We start from the raw sequence: 24150 nt of genomic DNA on the forward strand, positions 1-24150 counted from the left end.
TATTCTTGGTGTAGAGTTTTTTGAGTTCTTTATAGATTCTGGAAATTAGTGCTCTATCTGAAGTATGAGTGGCAAAGATATTCTCCCACTCTGTAGGCTCTCTCTTCACATTGCTGATAGTTTCCTTTGCTGAGAGAAAGCTTTTTAGTTTGAATCTATCCCAGTTGTTGATAGTAATTCTCTTTTTAATTTAATATATTTGAAAGCCTTACATTCACTATTAAGTGGTCAAATTCACAAGCTTAATGTTTGTAAATTCAGCAGCATTCTTTGGAACACTAGATGACAAAGGACTCTGTGGAAATGAAACGGCTATCATCAGTGAATGAGATGGATTCTTGTTCCATTCAGTAGGCCATGTCTTCCTCACGGTATCTTAAATACTGAACTAAATAAAGCCATAAACAGAAATAATGTTACTTTCCTCTTTATATGCAAAGGAGAATACATTAAAACACACACAAGCTCACTTATATGAAAAAGTTTACTACCTTTCCTGAACAGAAATCTTAAATGCAATGATTTTCAAACTTTAGTATACATAAAAACCACTTTTATTCCACAGAACTACAGTGGAATAAAAAAAAAATACCATTAAAATGTCATTTAAAAAATCATCTCCATTTGATTCTGATGCAACTAGGAAGCAGTGAATATTTTTTAAAGGAAAAGTATTTTAATCATTATATATGTCACAAAATGTTTGAGTTATTCATAATCCTCAGTTTACAAGGCTGTTAGAACTTTAAATACTTCTGCATGCATTATCTGTGTATGCATAATTTTGTAGATGTAGTTATTTAATTATAGTCAACGTGATCACATAGGTGAAATCAAGTTACAAGTTAAAAAATGATTTTTCCTTCTTTTAGTTAGGTGACTAACCATATTTTTTCTCAGCAACTACCCCATCAATCAGCATTTAATTTGTTTCTATTTTTTTCCCTATTCATAACAACACTGTAAACAAGCCTTGGATGTTATGTCCTTTCATATCAATGATTTTATTTGTATGGAAAAATTCTCAGGGATAGAATGGTTGGGTCAAAGGATCTGTGAAGCTTTTTACAATTATTAATTATTATTATTATTATCATTATCATCATTTAAATAGATGACCAGATTATTTTCTCCAAAGGCTGCTGTACCTCTTACTTCCAGCAGTTTTGTTTGAAATTAACCTTTTTGTTGTATTCCCATCAGCAATAAACTTAATGCAGTTTTAAATTTTTGATTAGTCTCATTTGTATGAGGTGATAACTCATTTTAAATTATAATTTGAATCTCTAAATATATTGATGAATTTGAGCACTTTAAAATCTTTTTGTCATTTGAATTCACTTTGTTCAAATTGCCTTTTCCTTTTCATAACTTTGTTCAGTTATACATTGGATATTGTTGAAACACACAAAAACTTTATATAAATATACATTAGTCCTTTTAATGCTATATGTAATTTGTAAGAATTCTATATACATGTTTTCATGTATATAATTAACACTTTGAATTTCATTGCTCTTAGCACTTTACATTTTAAATATTTTTCTTTTTTTTCCTTTTTTCATTTTGCAGTTCTAGGTAGCAAACCCAAGTCCTCAAACATGCTCAGCAAACTCTCTACCACTACCAGTTATACTCCTAGTACAACATTTTACATTTTACATTTTATCCTTTGTCTAAATCATATTTCTATGTCACATGTAAAATTTCTCTATGCACTCTATTTTTATACATAACACTTCTACATGTATAGCCCTTCTTTCATTATTTATTTTAAAAATCAAAATGTGTCCATTAACTCATTTCATCATCTTTTCTTTTTGATGTATTGTCTAACAAATTTTCTTATATTTTTCACTTTTCAATTTTCATTTGGTTATACTTTCCTAATAAAAGAAAATTATAAAATGCAAATCTGATCTTATCTCAGCTTAACCTTCCAAAGCCTATCACCACCCTAAAATAAGATATTAACACTAAATATAGCAGGTATGACCACTTTTTACAGAACCCCAAGCAGTCTTTTCAGCTTGGATTTTCACCACTTTCATTCCTTTTAGCCTCTGCATACTACCACCTATAGACAATGAGTTGACATTCATGTCTTTTAAAACTTATCTTTTATCTTTGTATTTACAATGCTCAGGACACTGTCATGATAAGTATACTTAATATATGCTTTTGAATAAAACACTTCTTACTGTTCCAAAAAGATGTGAGTCTTCTCTGCCTTCATAGTTTGTACATGCTGTCTTTTCCCTGAAATGATCTTTCATCACTTTTAAAGTGCAACTTAAATATAACATCTTCTTATAATCTCCTCAAACTTTCTAAGTAAATTTTCTGTATTTCTGTATTATCTTGTATAATCTTTACTATAGCAAGCATTGTACAAATACAGATATCTGATATGCCTTAACTTTTTTCTGATATATTTCCTGTAATATGCTCAAAACATTTATTCATAGTTAGTTACTAGTTTTTCCTTAGCTCCATGAATGTATTATTGTTATCACCAAGAAATGAATGAGTCATATTTATAAAAAAGTTGCCATATATTCTAAATATGGATATATATATTTACAAATATATACACATATGCATATGGAAACGTATATAAATTCCAATGTCAGAGGAGCTCTCAGTCTTCAAACAATGTATGTTTTTGACAATGATGAATAGGTGCTCCCTACTCACCTCAATGAGTTAAAAAATTCCCATTTTTCTTTTCAGTCTGCCTCAGAATGACCCCCTTTTTAGTTCCAGAAATAGGAAAATATTTAGACACAGAAATTAGTCCACCAGCATTAAAACCATGTGATTCATTGGAATTTTCTGGAAGGAAGAAAATAATTACTGGGAAATATACCAGACTGCCCTCAAGTGCCTGAGAAGCTCTTTGAGCATTTAAAAATGCTGTCCACAATTAGGAAGACAGGCAGATATGATTTAAGGGGCACAGAAACTCTTTTGTAGACTTAAACATGTCTCTTAATATAGCAGAAGCAAATACCAAATCCTTTGGGTTGAAGATGTATGGCAGACCCCTCTAAGAAAACATAGTGGCTTTCATGGACTAAAGACAATGGGTACTGGTATATTTTTCCAACTTAGTACAGTTATGCTGCCCAGAGGTAGAATTATTGCATTGGCACTAAATAGAAGTTGAACCACAAAGAAAGAAGGACTGTGAAAGGAGCAATAAGGCTAGTCCTGTGGTACTGATGGCTTCTCATTGGATAAAGATACAGAAATGTGAAGCTTTTACACTTTCAGGAAAAATACAGCAAATATCAAGCTCAAGAAAGGAAAATGATGGGAAGTGAGAACGGAAGAAACCATGAAAGAATGGTATAGGTCAGAGGAATCAAAGCAGAAGATATGTAGGATGAACAAATCTAGAGATCCAACGTACACCATGAGCTCTACCGTAATAACATTGTGCTGTGTTTAGGTTTCCTCTTAAATGAGTAGAATTGAGCTGCTCTTTGCCACAAAAATCATGTGAGACCAAAGACAAATTAATTTGCTTTACATCAGTAACCTTTTTACTATCTAGGTGCTAATCTTATAACATCAGTTTGTATACTTTACATATATACAATAAAATTTATTTTTATAAAGGAAAAAATAAACTCTCATTATGACAGTCTTTGAGATGATTAATTTCTATTTTTATAAAAATTATTATGAGGACCAAGTCTCATCATTCTACTACATAGTTGTTTGTATTTCTATGAGAAATAGTCATAGGCTTCTTAGGCTAGAGGCCTCCACATGGTCACAATTTTTATGTTCTTAACAATAGTTTTCAGATCATTGCTTCCTTGCTTTCCCTTGTATGTATCATAACTTCCTATTACAGATTTCTTGATCCTTTTACTGTTAATCAAAGTAGAATGCCCGGCTTCAGGTGAAGCCACCAGTCTGAGTCCCAAAGCTATACACCCTCAAGGAATCCACTGACCTGAAGGATCCAACTGGTCCAGATCATCTGTCTTCTGGCTAGAATTCATCTCCTGGTATTGAACTTGGTGTACAAAATTCTCTCCTCTTGTGGAAACTAGCAATAGAGGTCCTGGGTTATGGATCAGCAGACCACAATAAAATTTCCCTTCCTGTATGTGAGCTGCCTTACAGCAGTGCAAACATACCTACATTTATCCATGCTATTGTTTCCAAGCTTTTTCCTTGGAGTGTCTCACATTCATAAGTTAAATTGTCCTTATTGTCACACCACCCCAACTTCCAAGGGAAGAAAGTATCTTTCCAAAATTCATTAGAGTTCTTTCTAAATCTCTCTAAAAATATTTCCTCTTCCCTCTTTTCACTAAAAAGTACTTTTAATTTTTATCTCAACTATTTCAAAATGCTATTCTTGTCCATACTGTGATCCTCCTTCAATCCTTCACATATCCTGTTGCCAAAAGATCTTCCTAGAAGACAACTTCCCTTCATGATACTGTAATGATTATGAATCATTTTACAGTGGAGTAATAAAACTTCATAATTTATTCCTTCTGTCTTCTATAGCCTTACCAGCAGCACCTTCTCTCCTTGCTCTCAACTTTTACTCCAAAACAGGAAAATGTGCCAACTTTTGCACTTCTCTGTGCTTCCACAAGTCCTTTTCTTTCCCTAGAATGCTCCTTACCTAGTTCTTTGAACTCCTGAGTTTTCAAAATTTGTCTCAAAAGCGTCCTAGAAGACCTCCGTACTTCTTTCCCTTTTCAGTTAATTACTCTCTTGTCTGTTCCACTTTTGCTCCTTATTTATATTAATTTACAGTGCTACTTGACAATTGGTTTACATATGTATCTCTTCTACTAAACTTGAAGCTCCCCAAAGGCAAAAGCAGTTTATCTATGTCTGCATCTTCAGAGCTACCACATTGCCTGACAAAAGAGTACAATTTTGTAATAAAGAACCATAATGACAAACTCATTCTGAACTACCAACTCCATAGAATCTGATGCAACCAAAGCCCCTTTTCTCCTGTGAAATTGTATTCCCTGTACCCTGAGAAACTGCTCGAACTCTTCTAGGTTCCTGCTTTCTGGACATGGTGACATTTGGGTCTAAATTTTTTTTTTTTGTTATTTTTTTATACTCCAAGAACCACCTTATCCTGTAAACACATTAGAGAGACCATAATTAGGTTCAGACCTGTAAGCAGCCGGATCTGTCTTCTCCTCAGAGTGAGCACAAGGAATGTGATGAGACTGGCTAATAAAATGACCCCGAGAATCAGCAATGCAATTAGGGATGAGTGACCTAAGTAAAAGTAAATTATAGGAGAGACAATATATCATTTGAAAGACCTAAGTCCCAAGCAACTTTGTCTTTGGTCAGGTACCGAAGGATCAGGATCCCTTAAGTCAACCCCATATCCTCAGAACTCCTCCTCACCCAAAGTGTCTGAACAAGAAGGATTCTAAGAATGTTGTTCATCAGTCCCATGCTCAAAAACCCCAAGCCATACCTGTGGCATTTATTGATCTTGAAGATGTTCCTGTTGGAGAAAAGGGAAAGTCTTAATTCTGGAAGTAATAAGTCGAGAAAATATATCTATTTCCTTGTCTAAACCATGTGCTTCTCAGCCTAGTAAACTACTCTTTCCCACTTAAAAGTAGTCCCTAGATCTTCTTCCATATGGATGGGGACAGGTTGTATACTTGTCCTCACTGAAGGCCAGAATGAATGTTTTCACCATTCCTTCAGAAATGATTCTTTCCCACAGAATCCCTGTTACTCTGGTCTTTAGACAACACACTCCCCTACACTCCCCTTTGCTGCCAGAGTCCAGCTTAACCCAGGCTCTTGGCACTCACCTGGTTGGCACTGTACAGCAGCATCTTCCTTGTGCCCACAGTCAGTGTGACCCCATGGTCTGGCAGGACAGTCCCATAAGGAAGATTCATTCCCTTTGCACTTCACTTGATTGAGCCATATGGGTCCAGTCCCCTGACCAAATGCTGCTTCCTTTAGTGCCATCTCAGCTTTGCCACAGCCCAACTGTTGACACACTACTTGAGCATCATTAAGATCCCAGGAGTCATCACACACTGTCCCCCAGGAACCTCCATGCCAAATTTCCACTCGACCAGAACAATTGGTGTGACCTTCCTGAAGTCTTATCTTGTCTGAAAATTCAGACCAGAAAAAGATACCTGGATTATTTCTGGAAGATAAAAGCTTCTGACAGGTGATAGGAGAAAAGCAGACATTTGCCATTGTTTTTAAAATCTATTTAAGAACAATTTATTTAATGTGCATCTTAAGAATTTATATTGTTTACCAAATTTATATTTTGTGAAAGTATATGTCCTTTCAGGAAACTGGTTATATTTCATTCCATACATAAAAATTGTTGAGAGCAGGGTGGTATCTGTGCTGCTAACTGTCTCAAGGACAAACAGGACTGCTGGGCCCTTGTGCTTACCAAGGTTGCTAAGAGATGTTTGTCCGAGGAATGTGCAGTTGCCTGGAGACCTTATCCGTCAAGGACGAGAGCAGGGCCTAGCCCCGACTCAGCTCCTGAATAGTTCACCCCTTCCCTCCTCCCTTCTTCCTCTAGGACCGTCCAGTTCTGGCCGGACCCAATGAAAATCAAATAGATTGACCGGACCCAACCAGGGGAGGTTTAGCTGTTCGAATGTTAGCCAATTAGAAGAACACTGTAAAACTGCTTGCTTTTCCTTATAAAAACCCTGCTGATGAGGGCTCGGGGCCTCTCTCCTAGCGTCGTTGATTAAGGACGCAGAGGACCGGGTTTAAACTCGCTAATAAATGACTCTTTGCTGCTTGCATTGATCGTGGTCTCTGGTGGTCCTTGTGGGGTCTCAAGCCTTTGGGCACAACAAAATCATAGTGTGACTTAGAAAGTGTTGAATGAATGAAGTTAATACCATAAATGTGAAATGTTAATTTTTTTTCAAATAGAAAGCCTGGAAAATTGCCAGATATCTAGAAATCTTCTCACAATTTTAGAAGATTTAGAATGGGAAACACTTCAGAATAGATTTTTCTGAACTCTTTTATTTCTTGTGTCAATGTAGCAAGGTAATATTTGAAAGTTAAATGGGAAAGTCAAGGTAGAATAATAATCAAATACTGCATTACATGTTCTTTGCTCCTTATTCATTTGGAAAAATTATTTGGATAAATTTTTTAAGTAGAACATGAGGAATGTGATATTATTTGGATTAATAATCACTGATTCCGAATACACACACACACACACACACACATACACATACACACACACATATATATATACCAAATTAAATAAAATCAATTATATCATGCTGAGAGGATAGGTATTACTCAGAGGTTACCCATTCCTGCTTAATGAGATCTAACAAGTTAAGCTAGTGTGGGAGCAGGAAACTAAAACCTAGTTGCTTTCTCAGAATGTGACAGTGGAGGTGCATAATGGAAATTTCATATTGACCAATGGACACTCACTGTCACATGTGATCCAGGTCTCCTCTGAGGGGCTGCCCAGTCTCTGCTTCCATGGAGATGATGGGCACTGCCATAGTGTGTCAGGTCCTTTTGGGCACTGAACGTTGTCCACCCACATGAGTCTGGATGGTGTCTTATCTACAGATGCGGGATTGATGCTTCCCTTTTCTGCACAGCCCAGCTGTCTGCATACCACTCCCACGGTCGTTGCAGACATGTCACTCCTGCCAACACTGCCCCAGGTTCCATTGTAAAAAACTTCCAGACGTCCTGCACAGGTGCCTCCACTGCTTTCACTGTTTAGTCTCAGAGACATGAACTCTAGGATGAAATACAGAATTAGTTTTACACCTTCTCTGAATGTTTAAAAACACCCCCCCACCTTACTCTGATGTGAGAATAGTTTTAAAATAGGTGCAATTTGTCAGTTACCAGTAATTCTTTAAGAATTTCTGGATGACTTAGTAGAACACAGTAAAATACAGTATTTATTCTGTACATAACTTGGGGCTTTCTAGTCTTGGGGTTTGTACTCAGAAATCTCTTTAGAATGCTGTCAGTGATTCTAAGATACTTTCCAAATTGAATCAAAACCTCAGACCTTTTCTTTATTTACATAGTTTGAATTTTCTTCCTGAGTTACTATAATTTTACCCTCAAGAATGTTATCCTGTTCTTGCCTGTTTTTAACTGACAAAATAAAAATTGCACATATTTTCATGTACAATGTGATGTTTCAAAACATGTTTATATTGTGTCATGATCAAATCCACATATTTAGCATGTCCAGTACCTCAAACATTTATCATCTATTTATTACTGGGTTCTTTCTTGTGGCAACTGTCTTTGATAGTTAAAATTTAGTGAGATGCAGGAACTAAAACCAGTATTTTGTGCACATTATCTTAGAATGAACTATTTCATCTTTGCCACTTCACAGCTTTGCTGAACATGTACTCTCCCAGATTTATGATATTAAATAGGAATCACTCTCTTCCAGCATACAGAATTTTTCACTGTTCTAAGTTACTGAACATTGTCCACCCACATAAGTCTGGATGATGTCTTGTCTAAAGATGTGGGGTTAACGTTTCTCTTTTCTGCACAGTCCAAGTATCTGCATACCAATACTGTTCTCCCCAATATGTCGCAACTGGGAGTATTTTTCTATGTTATAGCAAAATTCCCTGCATATACAAAGCAAGAGCAGTAGCCTCTTATGGTAAGTTTTGGTTCCATGACAAACAAACCTCAATTATCTGCTTTCAACAATTACTTGGGAATGGTGATTATCTTTTGCTCTGTAGAATGATCATGGAATATATTTTTTGTTCCTATTAATCTTCTTTATTAATATTATAATTATCAAGTGATGCCATGGGATCCCTATACAATATCCCATTCTATATATATTTATTAAAGAACAATATCATTAACATTTTCATGATATACAAGCTGGTATTTGAATTTTTCTCTTTATAATATTAGACTACCTTGCACATGATGTAACCCTAACTCATCAAACTCATACTTCTAGAATCTTGACTCTGGCAATAATTTCTTTTAAATATGTTTTTCAGGGAAATCTTTCACATTAATTCCCTTCACTATCCTTTGCTCCATCTCAGTCTTTTTTTTTTTTTTAATGTAATTGTGACCATCAGGTATTTACAGAACTTACCTGAGCAGATGACTCCTGCATCTTCCTTATGCCTGCAATTGTGCCGCCCCCAGCCATGTGAACGGCACTGCCAAATATGGGATTCTTTTCCATTGCAGTTTACCTCATCTAGCAAGATAGGCCCTGTTCCTTCCCCAAAATAAGCAGATCCAGTAGCATTAATGGCCACTCCACAGCCCAGCTGTCTGCACACCACATGGGCATCACTCAGGTCCCAGCTGTCATCGCAGATGGAGCCCCAGGAACCCTCATGATAGATCTCTATTCTCCCAGCACATCGACCTCCTCCATTTACCAGACGAAGTTGACCACTCCCTGGAAAAAGAGAGAAAACTACTAATACAGTGCATTCTTGAGAATTTAGAGCATTCTCACAGATCAGTCACAGATTCTTACCTATGCAGGCAGCAGAACTTTCCTCTGGAATGGTAGAGCTCATTGGATCTGACGTTGATGAATTGCATGGGCTCAATGTCTGGGACTGGTTTCCTGCAAACACCAAGTTACCCAGTCATACAAGATACAAAAGTTTGGATGCAGAATGGAGGTCAGATGGGGTGTTACACAGAGTCAAGTACAAACGTAGCTTTAGAGAGAGAGAGAGCGAGCGAGAGGAAAAAAAAAAAAAAAAAAAAAAAAAAAACAAAGACAGATGGGTTCACCAGGTTGGGAGTGAATCAGTTATTTTGAGAAAGGTTTGGCTCAAGTAATCACTATACAACAAGGTTCACAACAAATGAGGTGAATAGTCTGATAAACATCTCATGACTCTCAACAAAGACCATTTCCTTCTTCTTTGCTTCTTCATATCTATGGGTACACCTGGTCTGAAGGCCCCCCAACTGTGGAGAGGTTAATCACTGGTCACCCTTCATCCTCTTACCTGAGCAGATTACCGAGGCTACTTTCCCTGCAGAACACAGTGATGTACCCAGAGCAGTTACGGGGCAATCTCCCATGTGTTGTTCAGTCCCAGTGCAGTGAAACATGTGCCTCCAGACCTGACCACTTCCTTTCCCAAAAGGAGCTCCTTCTGGGGTGGAAAGGGCAACTCCACATTTAAGCTGCTGGCATAGAACATGTGCATCTTCTATGTCCCAGTGAGAGTTACAGAGGGATCCCCAGACTCCAAGCACCTTGAGCTCCACTCTTCCCTCACATGAAGATTTGCCATCTACCAAGCGGGTTTCTGTGTATCCTGGAAGGACACAGAGCTTTAGAAAAGATGGCTGGACCACTTAACTCTACCCCCTTCACATTATGGAAACAAATTGAAGTTATTCTCTGGGTCTCACTTGAGCAGACTACGCCAACATCTCTGCTGTGGCTACAAGTCTCATCTGGGCGGGGTGCTACTGGGCAGAGTGAAAGATGGGACTCGCGCCCACTACACTGGAATTCTTCAGCCCAGACCCGTCCTCTTCCTTCTCCAAAATGAGCTCCGCCTAGGATAGAGACGACAGTGCCACACTCTAATTCTCTGCACAGCACACTGGCAGCTTCCAGCGAGAAGTCGGAATCACAGACAGAGCCCCACGTGTCACCATGTTTCACTTCAACACGACCAGAGCAGGGAACATCTCCTCCAACCAGTCTGGGTTCCCTATGGGCTGAAAAACAATAACATTTCAGTGAGAGACAACATGATTTCCAGATTTTTCTTGCGATGGGGTGAGGAAGGGAGTAAAGAATGGGAGCAGTAGCCCAAAGTGCTCGGTGATTTCCTATACTTTTTCTTCTTTGATTTTCTGCCTAGAGTTGGGAACAGCAAATTCTAGAAGTCCCTAATCCTCATTGGTCCTATCCTGAGAAAAGTCTAAACTTTGGTTTTCAAAGACAGCTATTCTCAGGGGTAATTACTCTTTCCATCTAGCATTTCACTTGCATCATTTATAGCATTAGAACCCACTGTGTCTCCACTGTCTCTGTCTCTTAATCTGGTGCTCAATTCTCCACTCACCACAATCTGGGCTCTACCTCAACCTTTTTGGTGGCTCTATGTGAATTTGTTCAGTATACCTCTGCTTTCAAAGTGACCATCAGACTTCTCTTTAACATTGGTTAGACTTGATGTATGTGGCCTTCCTTTCTCCTGATAGTGTCTTATCAAAACACTCAATATATTCCTTGAGTCATGGTTTAGTCCTCAACTTTCTCATCTACTCACTGGACAGGTCTCAACTGCCAATAAAAGTTTTCATAGTAATTTTCTCTTTAATTATATGTTAATAAGTATGTCTAGTATATTTACATGGATGTCTGAAACTTATAATTTGTGTTTCAGATTGAAAGTATTGTTATATGGCAAGTCTACTGTGCAAAAACAATTAGTTATGTCCACATAAAATTAGAGTAACCTGAAATTGAATGATAGTAATAATGGTAGTGAATATTACTATTATGGATCAATGACATTTGAGTTGGAAAGTCCTTAACTTGAAGCATTATTTGATCATGAACTTCCTAAGATATCACTGAGAGTATGCACATGGTTGTGTTCCACATCTGGGCAGCCTAAATCTTTAAGTAAAAGCAGTGTCTTAGATCCAGTCAAATCAGCTTTCTTGTAACCTCTGGCTCACTTATCTGGAGCTATTTCAAACAAAATAAAATGTAACCAGTTAAAAGAAACTAAAAAATAAACTGAAACCAAAAATTTTCTCTGCTATGGTGAACACTTGTAATGCCACTTGAAAGGAAGTTCTTTCTATTAATATCCCCTTATTTCCTTTGTCCTAAATATTTGAGTCCCAGTCAGAAGAGAAATTCTTCCACCCAGAAACTCCGTTTCCATCCTTTGTTTCACAACTCTGCAAAATCATATTTATTAATAAATTAGAAAACAAATAAAAGTAGTATTAATTCTTAAAAGCCCAAATGTTAATTTTTTTTGGAAACCAGAGCTAAATTAGTATGTGCTCTTATCAAGTGAAAACGTCAAAGCAAAAATAAATGTGCACAATAATGAGAGAAAAAAATGTCAGACACAGAAGTGATTTTAGGAAGCTCTTTATGTACTGATATAAAATTATGATCAAGATGTTTTACTAAGTGCTTTCTTGGTAGTTTTCCCGGGGGTCATCCTGCCTGCATGGACTGGCTGCTGGTGGAGGCTTCCTAGGGTTGTCCTGGCTCTGGAGAAGAGAGAAGGAACTTTTAAGTACATTTCTCTCTTGGCTCTGGCCTGTCTTTCACATCCTTGGTACTTGGTCTTGTACTTTAAGAAAAGTTTCTGGGAGGGACCTCTGCTTTCCTTGCAGTTTTGAGACCCAAGAATATCCCTGTTCTTTTCGGTTTTATATGTTCATACATCGTGTCTAACAATAAAGCAGATAAAGAAAGAGAAACTAAAGAAAAAAGATGTTTTACTAAGGGAATATTGAAGATATAGAACATATTATGCTACATAGACATACCAATATAATATCTTTATATGGATTTTCTTGTATTCACATAAAATGTTTCTAAAATAATATGTAACTACCTGAACAACTAAAGTTGTTAGGAAAAGAGTGGGACGCTGGGGCCAGTGGTAGGGAAAGAGTTTATACCTTCATATTTTGTACTTTAAAGCACGTGAAAGTGTTTCCTAGTTAAAATTTTTAAAAAATAAGTAATAAAGCAATTCAAATTTTTATCTTAAAAGATTGACTTTTTTTTTCCCAGAGGATGATGTCTACCCAACCAGAGGTAAGCATAATTTGTAACATCAGAGAAATGCACTGAGGAATACACCCAGATTGAAATGTTCTAGGGCAAATGGTTGGTTAGTAAAAATGCCAAGTCTTAAGTGTTTATTACATCCTATGACTAAGTCTCACATGTTCACTGGTTTTCTCTCACACTGTTTTCTCCAATATCTTCTCATCAAATAAGTAAGGCTTATATCAATGTATCACCTTAGAGTTGTTGAAGAGGCATCACTTGTATAAATATGATTAACTTAAAGTGCTAAATATTATCCATAAACCAAGCCTACTTACAAATAGTACTTTTAAAAATGAGCTGTGAAATATAGACAAATCTTCAGAAAGAAGAATATTGTTTCACATTAAAATAGAGGGATTCTAATGTTAAGTCATGGCAGTTTACTCAAATTAGTTGTTTTCCAAAACATTTGGTGACATTTCCATGACATATTTAAGTTCTACCTTAAAACTTTTAGTTTCCTTAAACTTTAACACCTGCATTGATTTAAAAATTATTCAAAAGTATAATGAGCAAAACAAACAAATAAACAAACAAAAAACACCTCTCTCCAAGTGCTAAATGAATTAGAAATGTATCTGAGACTCTTAGAATGGAATATATGGATATATTCCAGTTTTAAGAGAGATCAGTGTTCAGTTTCAAGGATATTACTGGACACATGCAGTCTTGGAATTAAACTTCTTAACAAGAAGATGAAAATGTCTTACCTGAGCAGGTAATTTGGGCTTCTTCATAGTGGTCACAGAGAAGTCCACCCCACTGCCAGTTCTTGCAGTCCCAAAAAGAAGTTTCATTTCCACTACAGCTACTTACAAACATCCATGTGCTTGTTGCTTTAATTTTGGAATACATTTGAAAAGATGTTTGAAGTGCAGATCCACATCCCAACTGTCTGCAAACCACATTAGCTTCATTCAGTGTCCAACCTCTGCTACACACCTTCCCTAACAGTTTCTGAATTTCCACCTCCACTGTCCCAGCACAGTGGCTACCTCCACCTATAAGTCTCAGCTCGAGATCTGATCCATCTGCAAAAGAAACATAAATGTAGGTTGGCACCTATGGAGGTAATCCCCCAAAGAATGCTTAGTCTTCCTTCTTCCCAGATGCTGAGACACTAGCAAAGAGTGCTTACTTATCTTGACATTTTAAGAAACAATAAGTATAAGGCCATGAATTTGATTAGAAAAGGTATTGTACTTTTAAGGATAATCAAAATTGTCAATGGCAGAGAAATATTTAGTGATTCACTAATATTTTCATATAAAGGAGAATCCTACAAAATTTTACTGGGTTCTTGGTCAATTTAGAGTTCATGGTGTGCTCCTACTAGTAGTCTGAATAAGTATTACAGATAATAGAGGCCGCACTCCATGCTAGTTGAATGAAGAATGTGTCAAAGATTCTTCACAACCCTAAAGAAATTCCGAACAAGGAATTTATTAAAGTATTTCCACTGCTCACCTTTCACACCTGTTCCTACACATAAAGAACATGGTTCCTTCCCTCTCTGCTTTTCTTACTGTCTTTTTTCTACTTACCAGAACATGTCACACCAGCATCTTCATTATGATTGCAATAATGCTTTCCCCATTCATGGTGTGTACACTGCCAGAGAGTAGATTCATGCCCACGGCAGGAAACATTGTCAAGCCAAATATTTCCAGATCCCTCACTGGCATTAACTCGACCAATGGCAGTAATGGCAGTTGGACATCCCAGTTGCTTACAGGCTACAGCAGCATCAGTACTATCCCAGCCATCATCACACACTGTCCCCCATTCTCCTTGAAATTTCACTTCCAATCTTCCTGAACATGTATTGACTCCATCTACCACTCTCAGGCTGAGATCTGCTCCATCTATAACAGGGATACACAAGAAGTCATGAGTAAGGAAATAAGAATTAGGGATGACTATGAATAGCTCTACTGGAGATTCCTGAAGGGAAGATGGAGAGATACACACAGAGACAGGAACAATCATAATATGCTACCACTGAAAATCCTTGAAGATGGTGGAGGAGTGAGTTCAACTAGAAGACGGAACTTTTCAGTCTAGAGAGCACATAGTTCAAGAAACATTCTGAACAGGAGATGCAGAGTCTGAAATTTATGTGGAGACCAGTTTGTTTGACCACCAGGGTTTTGTCAGAATTATTTACTTTTTCTTCTTGAAATACATTTGCATTTATTTAGGTTTTAACTGCATACTCCAGTTTGCCTCAGTACTCAACATTCCCTTTTGCTGCTAACTGCATTACCCATCTGTTATACCTGGCTTATATTGCATATCTGGTCCCTTTGTGAGCATTTCTTTCATTCAAAGGCAGAACAGAGGAAAGAGCCTTCACCATTATTCCATTCACTGTTTGCAATCAATATTCCTTAAAGAACACACCTTGATTCCAAAGAATATCCTGTGATAAAATGAACTATTTTTCACAATCCTACTTATCTGTGATTTCTCAGTATGTGTATAAAACTTTGAGAAGATTGAAGGCCTAGAAAAATTTTGATGGGTAAAGGAGAACATAAATCTCATATTTCGTTTTTCTTTTCCAAATTCTTTTAATTTTCTTTATTTAACAAAATCCATTTTTCCCTGTAGGAATCCCATTCTTTGGGGTTCTGGCTATAGATGATCAAGTTTAACAGGAATCAGTCAATTTAAGGATTGGAATAAAGAGATACAATGTAGATGATACTGTCTGAGCACCTGAATCCAGCCATGCATGAAACAATACCCTTTGGATTTCCCACTTTTCTGATCTGATATTATCTTATTTTAAAATTAGTTTGGATTGAATTTTCTTCCTTTGCACAGAAAGAAAGAAAGAATGAGAGAGAGAGAGAATGAACTGGTAGAGACAGGGATATTTTTATTTTAATTAAATTTTCCTAAGTGTTCTTTGACATTCAAAACACACCAAATGTATTTCAAACTAAAAATTCAAATGAAAAAGGAGAAGTGGTGTTCTGGACACACAAGCTCATTGCCCTGTGCCAGGATCTAAGTGTGGAGCACAAAAGTCTCCAGACAGACACAGTACATACTCATACCATAGCACTATTGAACAAATGAGGTTTTAATAGGAAACCAAAGAGTTGAATTTTTGTTTCTGTTTTCATCATTTGATTCTGTGAATTTGAACCAATGACTTGGGAAGGAGTGATGTTATCTCCTAAAGAGGAGATGATAGAGGATAAGAAAGCTGGTTTTCTCTTAAAAATCAGAGGAAAAAATTTCCATGTTAAGCCCCCTACACATTCCCTCCTTCTTTCTTCTACTTTCCCCCTTTCTTTTTCTGCCCCTCCTTCCTTCCCAACTTGCTTCCCTCTTCCTTCCTTCCTTCCTACCTTCTCTCTCTCTCTGTCTCTCTCTCTCTTTCTTTCTTCTTTTCCTCCCACTTTTGACTTGTTCTTTCTTCATTTTTCTAAACACTTTCTTCTTTAAGTCCTGAAACAAAATTTCTGCAACTATTTTACCTAATTTAGTTAGGGTAAAAACCACAAGGATCATAACTGGAACACAAAAGGAGGCAATAATGAAGTGACAAAGGAAGCTCACTTTATTGTGTTCTTAAGAGCAAGGCTTTTAGGACTACTATCCCTTTCTTCTGTCCTCTCTTGGAGGCCAGAATAAGCCCAGAGCAACCCTTACCTAAGCAAATCACTCCAACATCCTCAGCGTGATCACAGTTATGCTTCCCCCATCCTTGGTGTCTGCAGTCCCAGAGAGCTGACTCAGTGCCATTACACTGGAGATCATCAAACCAGATTGGTCCAGAACCTCCTCCAAAATTAGCTGAACCAGAGAAACTGACAGCACTTCCACATTCCAGTTGTTTACAAACCACAGAAGCGTGATCAATGTTGAAGTTATCATCACACACTGTTCCCCACTGTCCTTGGAACTTGATCTCTATTCTTCCTGAACACCGGTTGCCTCCATTCATGAGTCTCATTTCCAAATTGGATCCATCTAGAGCAATGGACAGAGTTCAGAAGTTATACTCATGCATATTATTTTTGAAAATAAGGTTTCTACAGACACTTGGAATTGGTGCTGTTCTCTCTAGGGTGCTTGATTTGATTGCTGCTCAGCTTCACATATAGGAGAATTTTAACCTGTTAAAATCAAATTAACAGTTGGGACTTTCATTTACATCTACTTAGCAAGGAAAATGCTTTGCAGATTAAAGTTTTTAAACTTTCTATTTTATTGAGTTTCCTTCCATTACCTACAGATAAATAAATATTCTTTCATACTGAAATAGATAAGATTAACTCTATTTCTTTTTTTAAAAGAAAACAAGGTAAAATTGACCCATACAATAAAGTAGCAAAAATGATAAACTGCTGATTTGTTGAACATTTAAAATCCCATTTTATCTTTCCTTACTATAAGCAGCTCAAATCACAAGTACTTGAGGTTGAATTTGAAAAAAAAAAATAGGAAGAAGAAAGATGAAAATGCAAAAGTAAGCATGACAGCCTGCAAAAGCATGCTATGGAACACCAAACTCTTAAAAATTGAGGGAAAACTCAATTAAATTAATTCATTTCTTTCCAACTTTCTGTGTTTTAATAAAACATTTCCCCCCCCAAAGAATCTGATATTATTTTTAGCAATAAACAGCTTTCTCATTAGGAACTTTCTTTCTGTACACCATCCCTTAGGTTTTCTATGAGGACTAAAATACCTGCAAATTGGAGACATTGGCTGAAATTTGGGATAAACAAAAACTGTGGTTGAATAAAATGCTCAGAAACTCTTTCTTGAAAAAGGAACTCAATTTTGAAAGCTCTAATTCCAAAGACCTCCAATTAACAAGGTTTATTTTTATTATAGGCAATTACTAATAATAATTAGTAATAATAAGGGCTCGTGATCAAAATATGCATATTCTGTTCTAAGCATATAGCACATATCAACTACTTTACTCCTTACAACTTTAAGCATACACTACTTTCATTAGCCCCACTTTATAGATAAGCAATCAGAGATTAAATAATTGACACAGACTCAAACACCTAGAAAATGATAGTCAAGATATGGAGGGGAAAAACCCAGCAATCTAGCACCAGAGTCTATCTTCTTGATTATTGTGTTATATGACCTGAGGGCCTATGAGAATAACATCTTGCAAGAGGTAGAGGCTCTGAAGATCAAGAAATAATTAGGGTTGAAATTTCAGAAATTCAGATGTTGCAACCCTGTGAAACTAGATTCCTGAATTGCTATAAATTCTTTTCAATTATTAGACTCCAGTTGCAGTTTTAGGTGTAAAAACTTCAAAAAGTAAGTTTGATTAACTCTATCTTTCATTACACAAAAACAGAAAACAACAGCTAAAAGTACTACTCTGATGTCTTAGCTAAATAACAGCCCTATAGACATCAATAATTGTGGTAAAACCTGGGTGAGATTTATTATGATTTTAAACCTTGCTATAGGTATTGTATTGATTACTCCCTGTTTTCCTCCCATAATGATTATTGATAAGAGGAAGAGGGAGGAGGAATCAAGGTAATGAAAGGCAGGAAGCCACAAAGAAAGAACATTTTCAACACATAACATCCAGACATTGTATCAGTAGCTTTGTATGTATTATAACACTGAATCCTCAGAAAATTGAAGTTTGGAGAGATTTAAAAACTTCCATGAAATCATAGCGTTAGGAATGACTGCTAGAACTTAATGCAGTATTTCTTCTTCTTCTTATTTTGTGCATTATAATTATACATTATAGTGGGATATAATCCAGCATTTTTCTAGATACTAGCCAGTGTTACTCCCATTACAGTCCAAACCCTGGGTAGAGGCCAGTCCTTTCTATAGTTAGTCCTGCAGGGGAGATGGTCTCTAAAAGGGATACAGGGAGGTATGAGGATAGAATAACACTCAAGGAAATAAGCAAGGAGTGGGAGCCAAGAATCAAAACTGGGTCAGAAACATGAGATTCATTAGCAGAAGGGTCTGACACATACTTTTCTGGGTTATTGTGAAGTCCACTGAGATAAAACTTAGGAAAATATTTTGTAAATTGAAACTACAATGTAAATGAAATGAATTGGTTTTTATACTGGAAAAGCAGTTATACTTTCAAAGCATTCTTCCTCCAGCAAGGAAGGATTAATGTCAGTGCTAGAAATATTTGTTTCTTGATTCACTAGGCTAATTAACTGTTTTTGTACAAAAGCATAATGATTTATTGGTCAATCCATTAAAGCAGTCTGTCACTTGGAAAGGAAATAATAAATGAACTGAAATATCATAATACATTTATGGAAGAATAGGAGGTTTCAGTAGGGCTATTCAATATAAAATTGAAGTCAGTCACTTTCTCATTGATCATAGTGTACAAAGTCCCCTTTGAATTTTTCTTTCTTTATTATTATATGGGCTTTGTCATGTATTTTCTGAACTTTTAATAATGGATTTGGGTAATTTAATGCATGGACTTGACTACTTAAAAAAAAAAACTATCTCATTTTTAAACCATCTACAATTTTTATCCCCACTGAGAATTTTATATCTCATTGGAAATGAGATAGGAAAAATGGGGAGCCCAAGAATCTGAACTGAGTCAGGAACTTGTCCATGTGGTTTTCTTTGATTTATGCAAGTCTTACCTGAGCAGGTCACCCCAGCATCTTGTTGGTGAGTACAGTTATGTTTTCCCCATCCATCATGTTTGCAGTTCCAAAGAGCTGACTCATTCCCTCGACAAGAAACATGATCCATCCAGATGCGCCCAGAGCCTGCAGTAGAATTAGCCCAACCAGTGGCTTTGATGGTAGTCGGACATCCCAGTTGACTACAAATCACAGAGACCTCGTTCATGCTCCAGCCATGGTTGCACACTGTTCCCCATTCCTCCTGGATTTTCACTTCCACTCTCCCACTGCAATTGTTTTCACCAGCCATTAGTCTCAGCTCTTTTTCTGTTCCTCCTGGAACAATGAATTAAGATGGCATTTGCTCAAGGTCACAAAGAGCTGGGAGAGAATTATCATTCTTTAGATTACATATTTGTCTTTTCAAAGTCAGAGTTGAGAAACCATCCTGAACCAACCCATGGTACAATAGGGGAATGCTATTTCATAGGCATTTCAGTGCCACAGTCTTCAAATGAATCAATGACAACAGCAAATCTAAGGAGTACAATACTATATCATATTTTTGTTTTATGGTTGGTATTCTTAGCAGTGGCAATTTATATAATTTCCATGGAAAGTTTAATAGTTAAATAAGATACTACAGAATTTGATAAGAATGAGCTGCATATATTGCTTCCAAAACCTAAAATCAGTAGCAAGAAGGCTATTAGTAGATATATGGGGATGAAACGAACACTTGTAACACATATATGTAAAATAGCATGAATTTCTTTTACAATATTTGAAATGTGACTGAAACTAATCTACTTCAATGGAAATTGATGAAGAGATCTTTTACTATTATCTTCTATCATAAAAATAAACCCCATTCCACACCTTCTCTCCAAATTACCTTCGCTATCTCCTTGGCATTATTTTAGCTTAGTTTAGAAATATGGTGTTCCTACTATGCTGGCTTCTTTCAATACATTTTAAGATACATTTTTGCAGTTGAATTTGTTATTGTGTTCCTAAAATACTCTTTTTTCCCAATAATTCTCAGGCTTCTTCTCCTCTGCATCTTTCCTATTAACCAGCCTTTAAATAACATGACTTTCCAATCTTTAACAGGGACTTTTTCCCCTGAGTTTATTTTATTGTGAGGGAGAAAGAAACCTGTTAATATTTTGGTGTCACATGGTCAGGTTGTTGTATGCTTTTAATATCTGATCCTTAAAATTTTTGCATATAGTTTTTAGATGCCACTTGGCATATAGAAGAATTGTGTTTTTTTGAATAATTTTGTCTGAGAGGAATAAGGCTATAAGTAAATTTGACAAAGTACTCCTATAATCAGGAGACAGACACAGCAGGATCTCAAGTTCAAAGCCAGCCTCAGCAACTTGGTGAGGCCCTGTTTCAAAATAAAATATAAAATAAAAAGGAGTGGGGATGTAGCTCAGTGGTGAAGTTCCCCTCAGTTAAATTGTCTAGTACCAAAAAATTATATATATATTTGACAAAGTACTCACCAACAGAACTAGTGATGAAAGAGGCACTGAGAAGTAAGACTACAGCAAAAGTGAAGGAACCCAAGTGGACAAACCATCTTCTAAAATCTGTGAAAGAAATAGGGAAAAAGAACAACTTTCACAAAAAGAGACATTGGAGAAGACAGATGGTTCAGAGGTTTGGGATTAACAAAGAAGGCCAAAGCAAGAAAGAAATCCGTCCTTCTAAATAAGAAGGCAGACAGGAAAACTTAAGTCCAGGATCACATAGTCTCAGTGAAGTAGCTTTTTGAAAAAGTTCCTGCTCATATATTAGGGTAAGGAATTAGCAGAAAGTTGAGTGGCAAAAATAAAAAGACGGATTTCCTAATCCTTGGAAATTGAATAAGGAACCAATGAAATACAGAAGTGGATGCTTTTCCCTGAAGGTATGGGGGACAGGTTTACTGCGATAATTCCTTTATCTCTTCAGTATTTAATCACTGATATCCTCATTTCCATGTCTACCTGATCCACACTGTTAGATGATGAGATCGACAAGGGAATGGATTATATTTACCATGTTCACCATAGTTTCAACAATACCTTGCACAGTAACTTCCAAATAGTAGCTGAACAACACATTGTTGATATCTGAAAAACCCAAATATTGGCTCTTATCATCTTTAGATATAGCATAAAATGCTGTTTAGCATTGTTGTCACCCTCATTTCCATTTTTATTCTAACCTCTAGAACTACCTTGAAATAAAAATGCTAAATGATTTTTAACATGTCCATGCAAATCATGAAGTAGAATTCAGCAGAGTTGTTCTAAGAAATCAATTTTCAATCAATATTTGTGCCTACATATTCTATCTTTTCTAAAATAAGTATTGTTTTCAGACTGAATACAGGCTCACTTCCTGAGAAGTTCACATAATCAGTGAATACTAACCCTTGTCCCTTTTTCACATTGTTGGTTTGGAATCTATGGCAGATCAAACATACTGCCATAGGAGTTAAATTCCCTTTTCCATTCCTTACTCTCCTGATGATAACTATATCCATTGGCTGTCAAAATTATTCTCAACTTAATTAAATACTAAATTCAAGATAAATAAGACACTTTTACCAGCAGATCCAGAGTCTTCAAAAATCACCATTCTGAATTTTGATTTCAGTGATTCCTAAGTCTTCTGTTATTGTTCCAAAGAAATGTTACCCTCAAGAAGCAGACTGCTAAGAATTTTAAAAAATCACCTCACTCACATAAATGAGAAAACTACAGAATGGAGGTGGAGTCAAGCCAAAAAGGGAAGTCATTGAAAGAGCTGAGGTTTCCTATCATACTCTTGTTTTTTTTTTTTTTTTTTTTTTCAGTATAGGACATGAAACAACCAAAGGAAATTAAGCACACTTCCCACAGATCGACAAAGAAAAAAAAAAAAAAAAAAAAAGGAGAAATAGTGATTCACATACTGTTTGTTAAGTCTTTTTAAGTTTGAATATTTTTTGAGTTAATAGATGCACAAAATTGTAATAATTGTTATATAGTTAAACTGTGAAAAAAAACTATGGAAAAACAAGCACAGCATAAATAATCAATGTTTTATCATTATGCCAACTTTTCATATTATTTCTATAATCAAGTGTGCCTAACAAATAATTTAGTGTAAATTGTGCATAGGCAGCATTTGTATTTCTTTTCTAATGGATGAAGCCCATTAATAGAATTATGACTATTGCTGATCCCACAAATGGTGAAACAAAATGAACAAAATATAGTTTTTACCACTAAGTAACTTAGAAATGGCTCTGAAAATCTTGGTCTTTGTGATATACCCTGAAGCATCCCTGTGACTGAGTTTCATCCAATCACAAGTTATTGGCTGATGTGGTACTGGCATCCCAGGGACCCAACAGGATACCCAGTGATCCAACAGGATACTTCTCAGGAACTTTATGAAAGCTATACCCATCCATGCACCCTGATATCAGGATTGCCATCTACAAACCCTGGAGCAAAACATAATCCAGAGTCAGTCCTTCAGACCAAGTTCTTGGAGAAAGTGCAGTTCACTGAGCGACTAGACAAGGATCCATACCCACCAAAACCCCATGATAGAGCCCACACACAGACCTGACAGTAAACCCAGGAGCAACAACATGAATCAGCTGTAATGCACTTGACATCGATCCCAGAACCTATTCCATCACCTTGGGAACCTGGTAGGAGAAGGCCTTATTCTGCTGAGAGCATCTGTAAAGAGTGGAAGAGATATTCCCTCAAATGCAAGGACACCAATTTAAGGTTACATACATCATGAAGGATCAGACAAATGTAACACCACCAAAGAAACTAATAAAGGTTCAGGCACTGGCCTCAATAAATGAATTCTTAAGTGCTTGAAAAAGAATTAAAAATAATCATCTTTAAAAAACTCAATCAGATGCAATAAAATCTGAAAGGTAACTAAAATAAGGACAAAGTTCTTAATCTGTATCTACAAAATTTGTCAACTTACAAGTACAGCAGTATATAAAGATCTGTACAAAATACAATGTATTATATACTTGAAAAGTAGATTTTAAATGTTCTTATCACAAATGAAAGATGAGTATGGGAGGTAATGGATTTGTTTATTTAGACATTCTATAATGTATTCATATATCAAAATACTATGCTGTATACCATAAATTTACACAATTTTTACTTGTTAATCAACACAAAACAAAAATTCCTAGAAATACAGGGAGAAAATAGAAGATAATTAAATAAATTAAGTATACATATATATATATGTATATATATCAGTATAAATTTATTAAACAAATTGGGTGCATAGCTTATATATATATATATATACTTATATATATACATATATTATAATTAAATTAAAACATTTCATAATTTCATTCAATTGGAAATCAAATAAATTATATGTTAAGTTTATATAGTAAAGATTTTATGTGCAAAAAGATTTGAAAGGCCACTGGTTGACTTTTGTGACTCTGTACCATAGGTCTAACTTTAACATTTGCTAATATATAAATTGATAAGCTTTGTGGATTTAATAACTACTAGAACATGAATTATAGCTATTCATGGACATCTCACCATACTTAAATATTGTGCCTCCTATGACCTGAAAAGAGTAACTAAATAGTTATGCCTCATTTTGACAATGACCTTT

At 36.0% G+C, this 24150-nt stretch overlaps 1 protein-coding gene across 5 annotated transcripts; it reads right to left on the reverse strand.

Annotated features, from left to right (window-relative positions):
• Window positions 1-86: 86 nt before the first annotated feature.
• On the reverse strand, window positions 87-22218 carry LOC124983538 (scavenger receptor cysteine-rich type 1 protein M130-like). 5 transcript variants are annotated; one of them, XM_047550902.1, is made up of 17 exons: window positions 22089-22218; window positions 20997-21083; window positions 19498-19818; window positions 16523-16843; window positions 14401-14721; window positions 13567-13887; window positions 10444-10593; window positions 10032-10346; window positions 9545-9637; window positions 9149-9463; window positions 7468-7788; window positions 5832-6143; window positions 5483-5512; window positions 5167-5274; window positions 3968-4063; window positions 2698-2835; window positions 87-388 (listed from the first exon to the last, which is right to left on the reverse strand). In XM_047550902.1, the coding sequence occupies exons 1-16, from the start codon at window positions 22117-22119 to the stop codon at window positions 2699-2701; spliced, it is 3279 nt and encodes a 1092-aa protein (XP_047406858.1). In that variant the 5' UTR covers window positions 22120-22218; the 3' UTR covers window positions 87-388; window position 2698. The 5 variants fall into 5 exon arrangements, with proteins under 5 accessions (XP_047406858.1, XP_047406856.1, XP_047406854.1 ...); XM_047550900.1 differs by having other exon boundaries at window positions 2698-2752; window positions 10444-10758; XM_047550898.1 differs by having other exon boundaries at window positions 10444-10758.
• Window positions 22219-24150: the final 1932 nt, after the last annotated feature.

Source organism: Sciurus carolinensis, chromosome 4, assembly GCF_902686445.1.
Source record: "Sciurus carolinensis chromosome 4, mSciCar1.2, whole genome shotgun sequence".
NCBI classification, from domain to species: domain Eukaryota; kingdom Metazoa; phylum Chordata; class Mammalia; order Rodentia; family Sciuridae; genus Sciurus; species Sciurus carolinensis.

Coding starts and splice junctions, on each gene's coding strand:
- LOC124983538 (XM_047550898.1), bottom strand. CDS start 22,119: ATGGTGATTTTTGAAGACTCTGGATCTGCTG. Junction 10,759..13,566: donor AGCCCAAATTACCTGCTCAG/GTAAGACATTTT, acceptor ATTGTTTTTCAG/CCCATAGGGAACCCAGACTG. Junction 2,836..3,967: donor GGACCAGTTGGATCCTTCAG/GTCAGTGGATTC, acceptor TCTTCCTTCCAG/AAAATTCCAATGAATCACAT.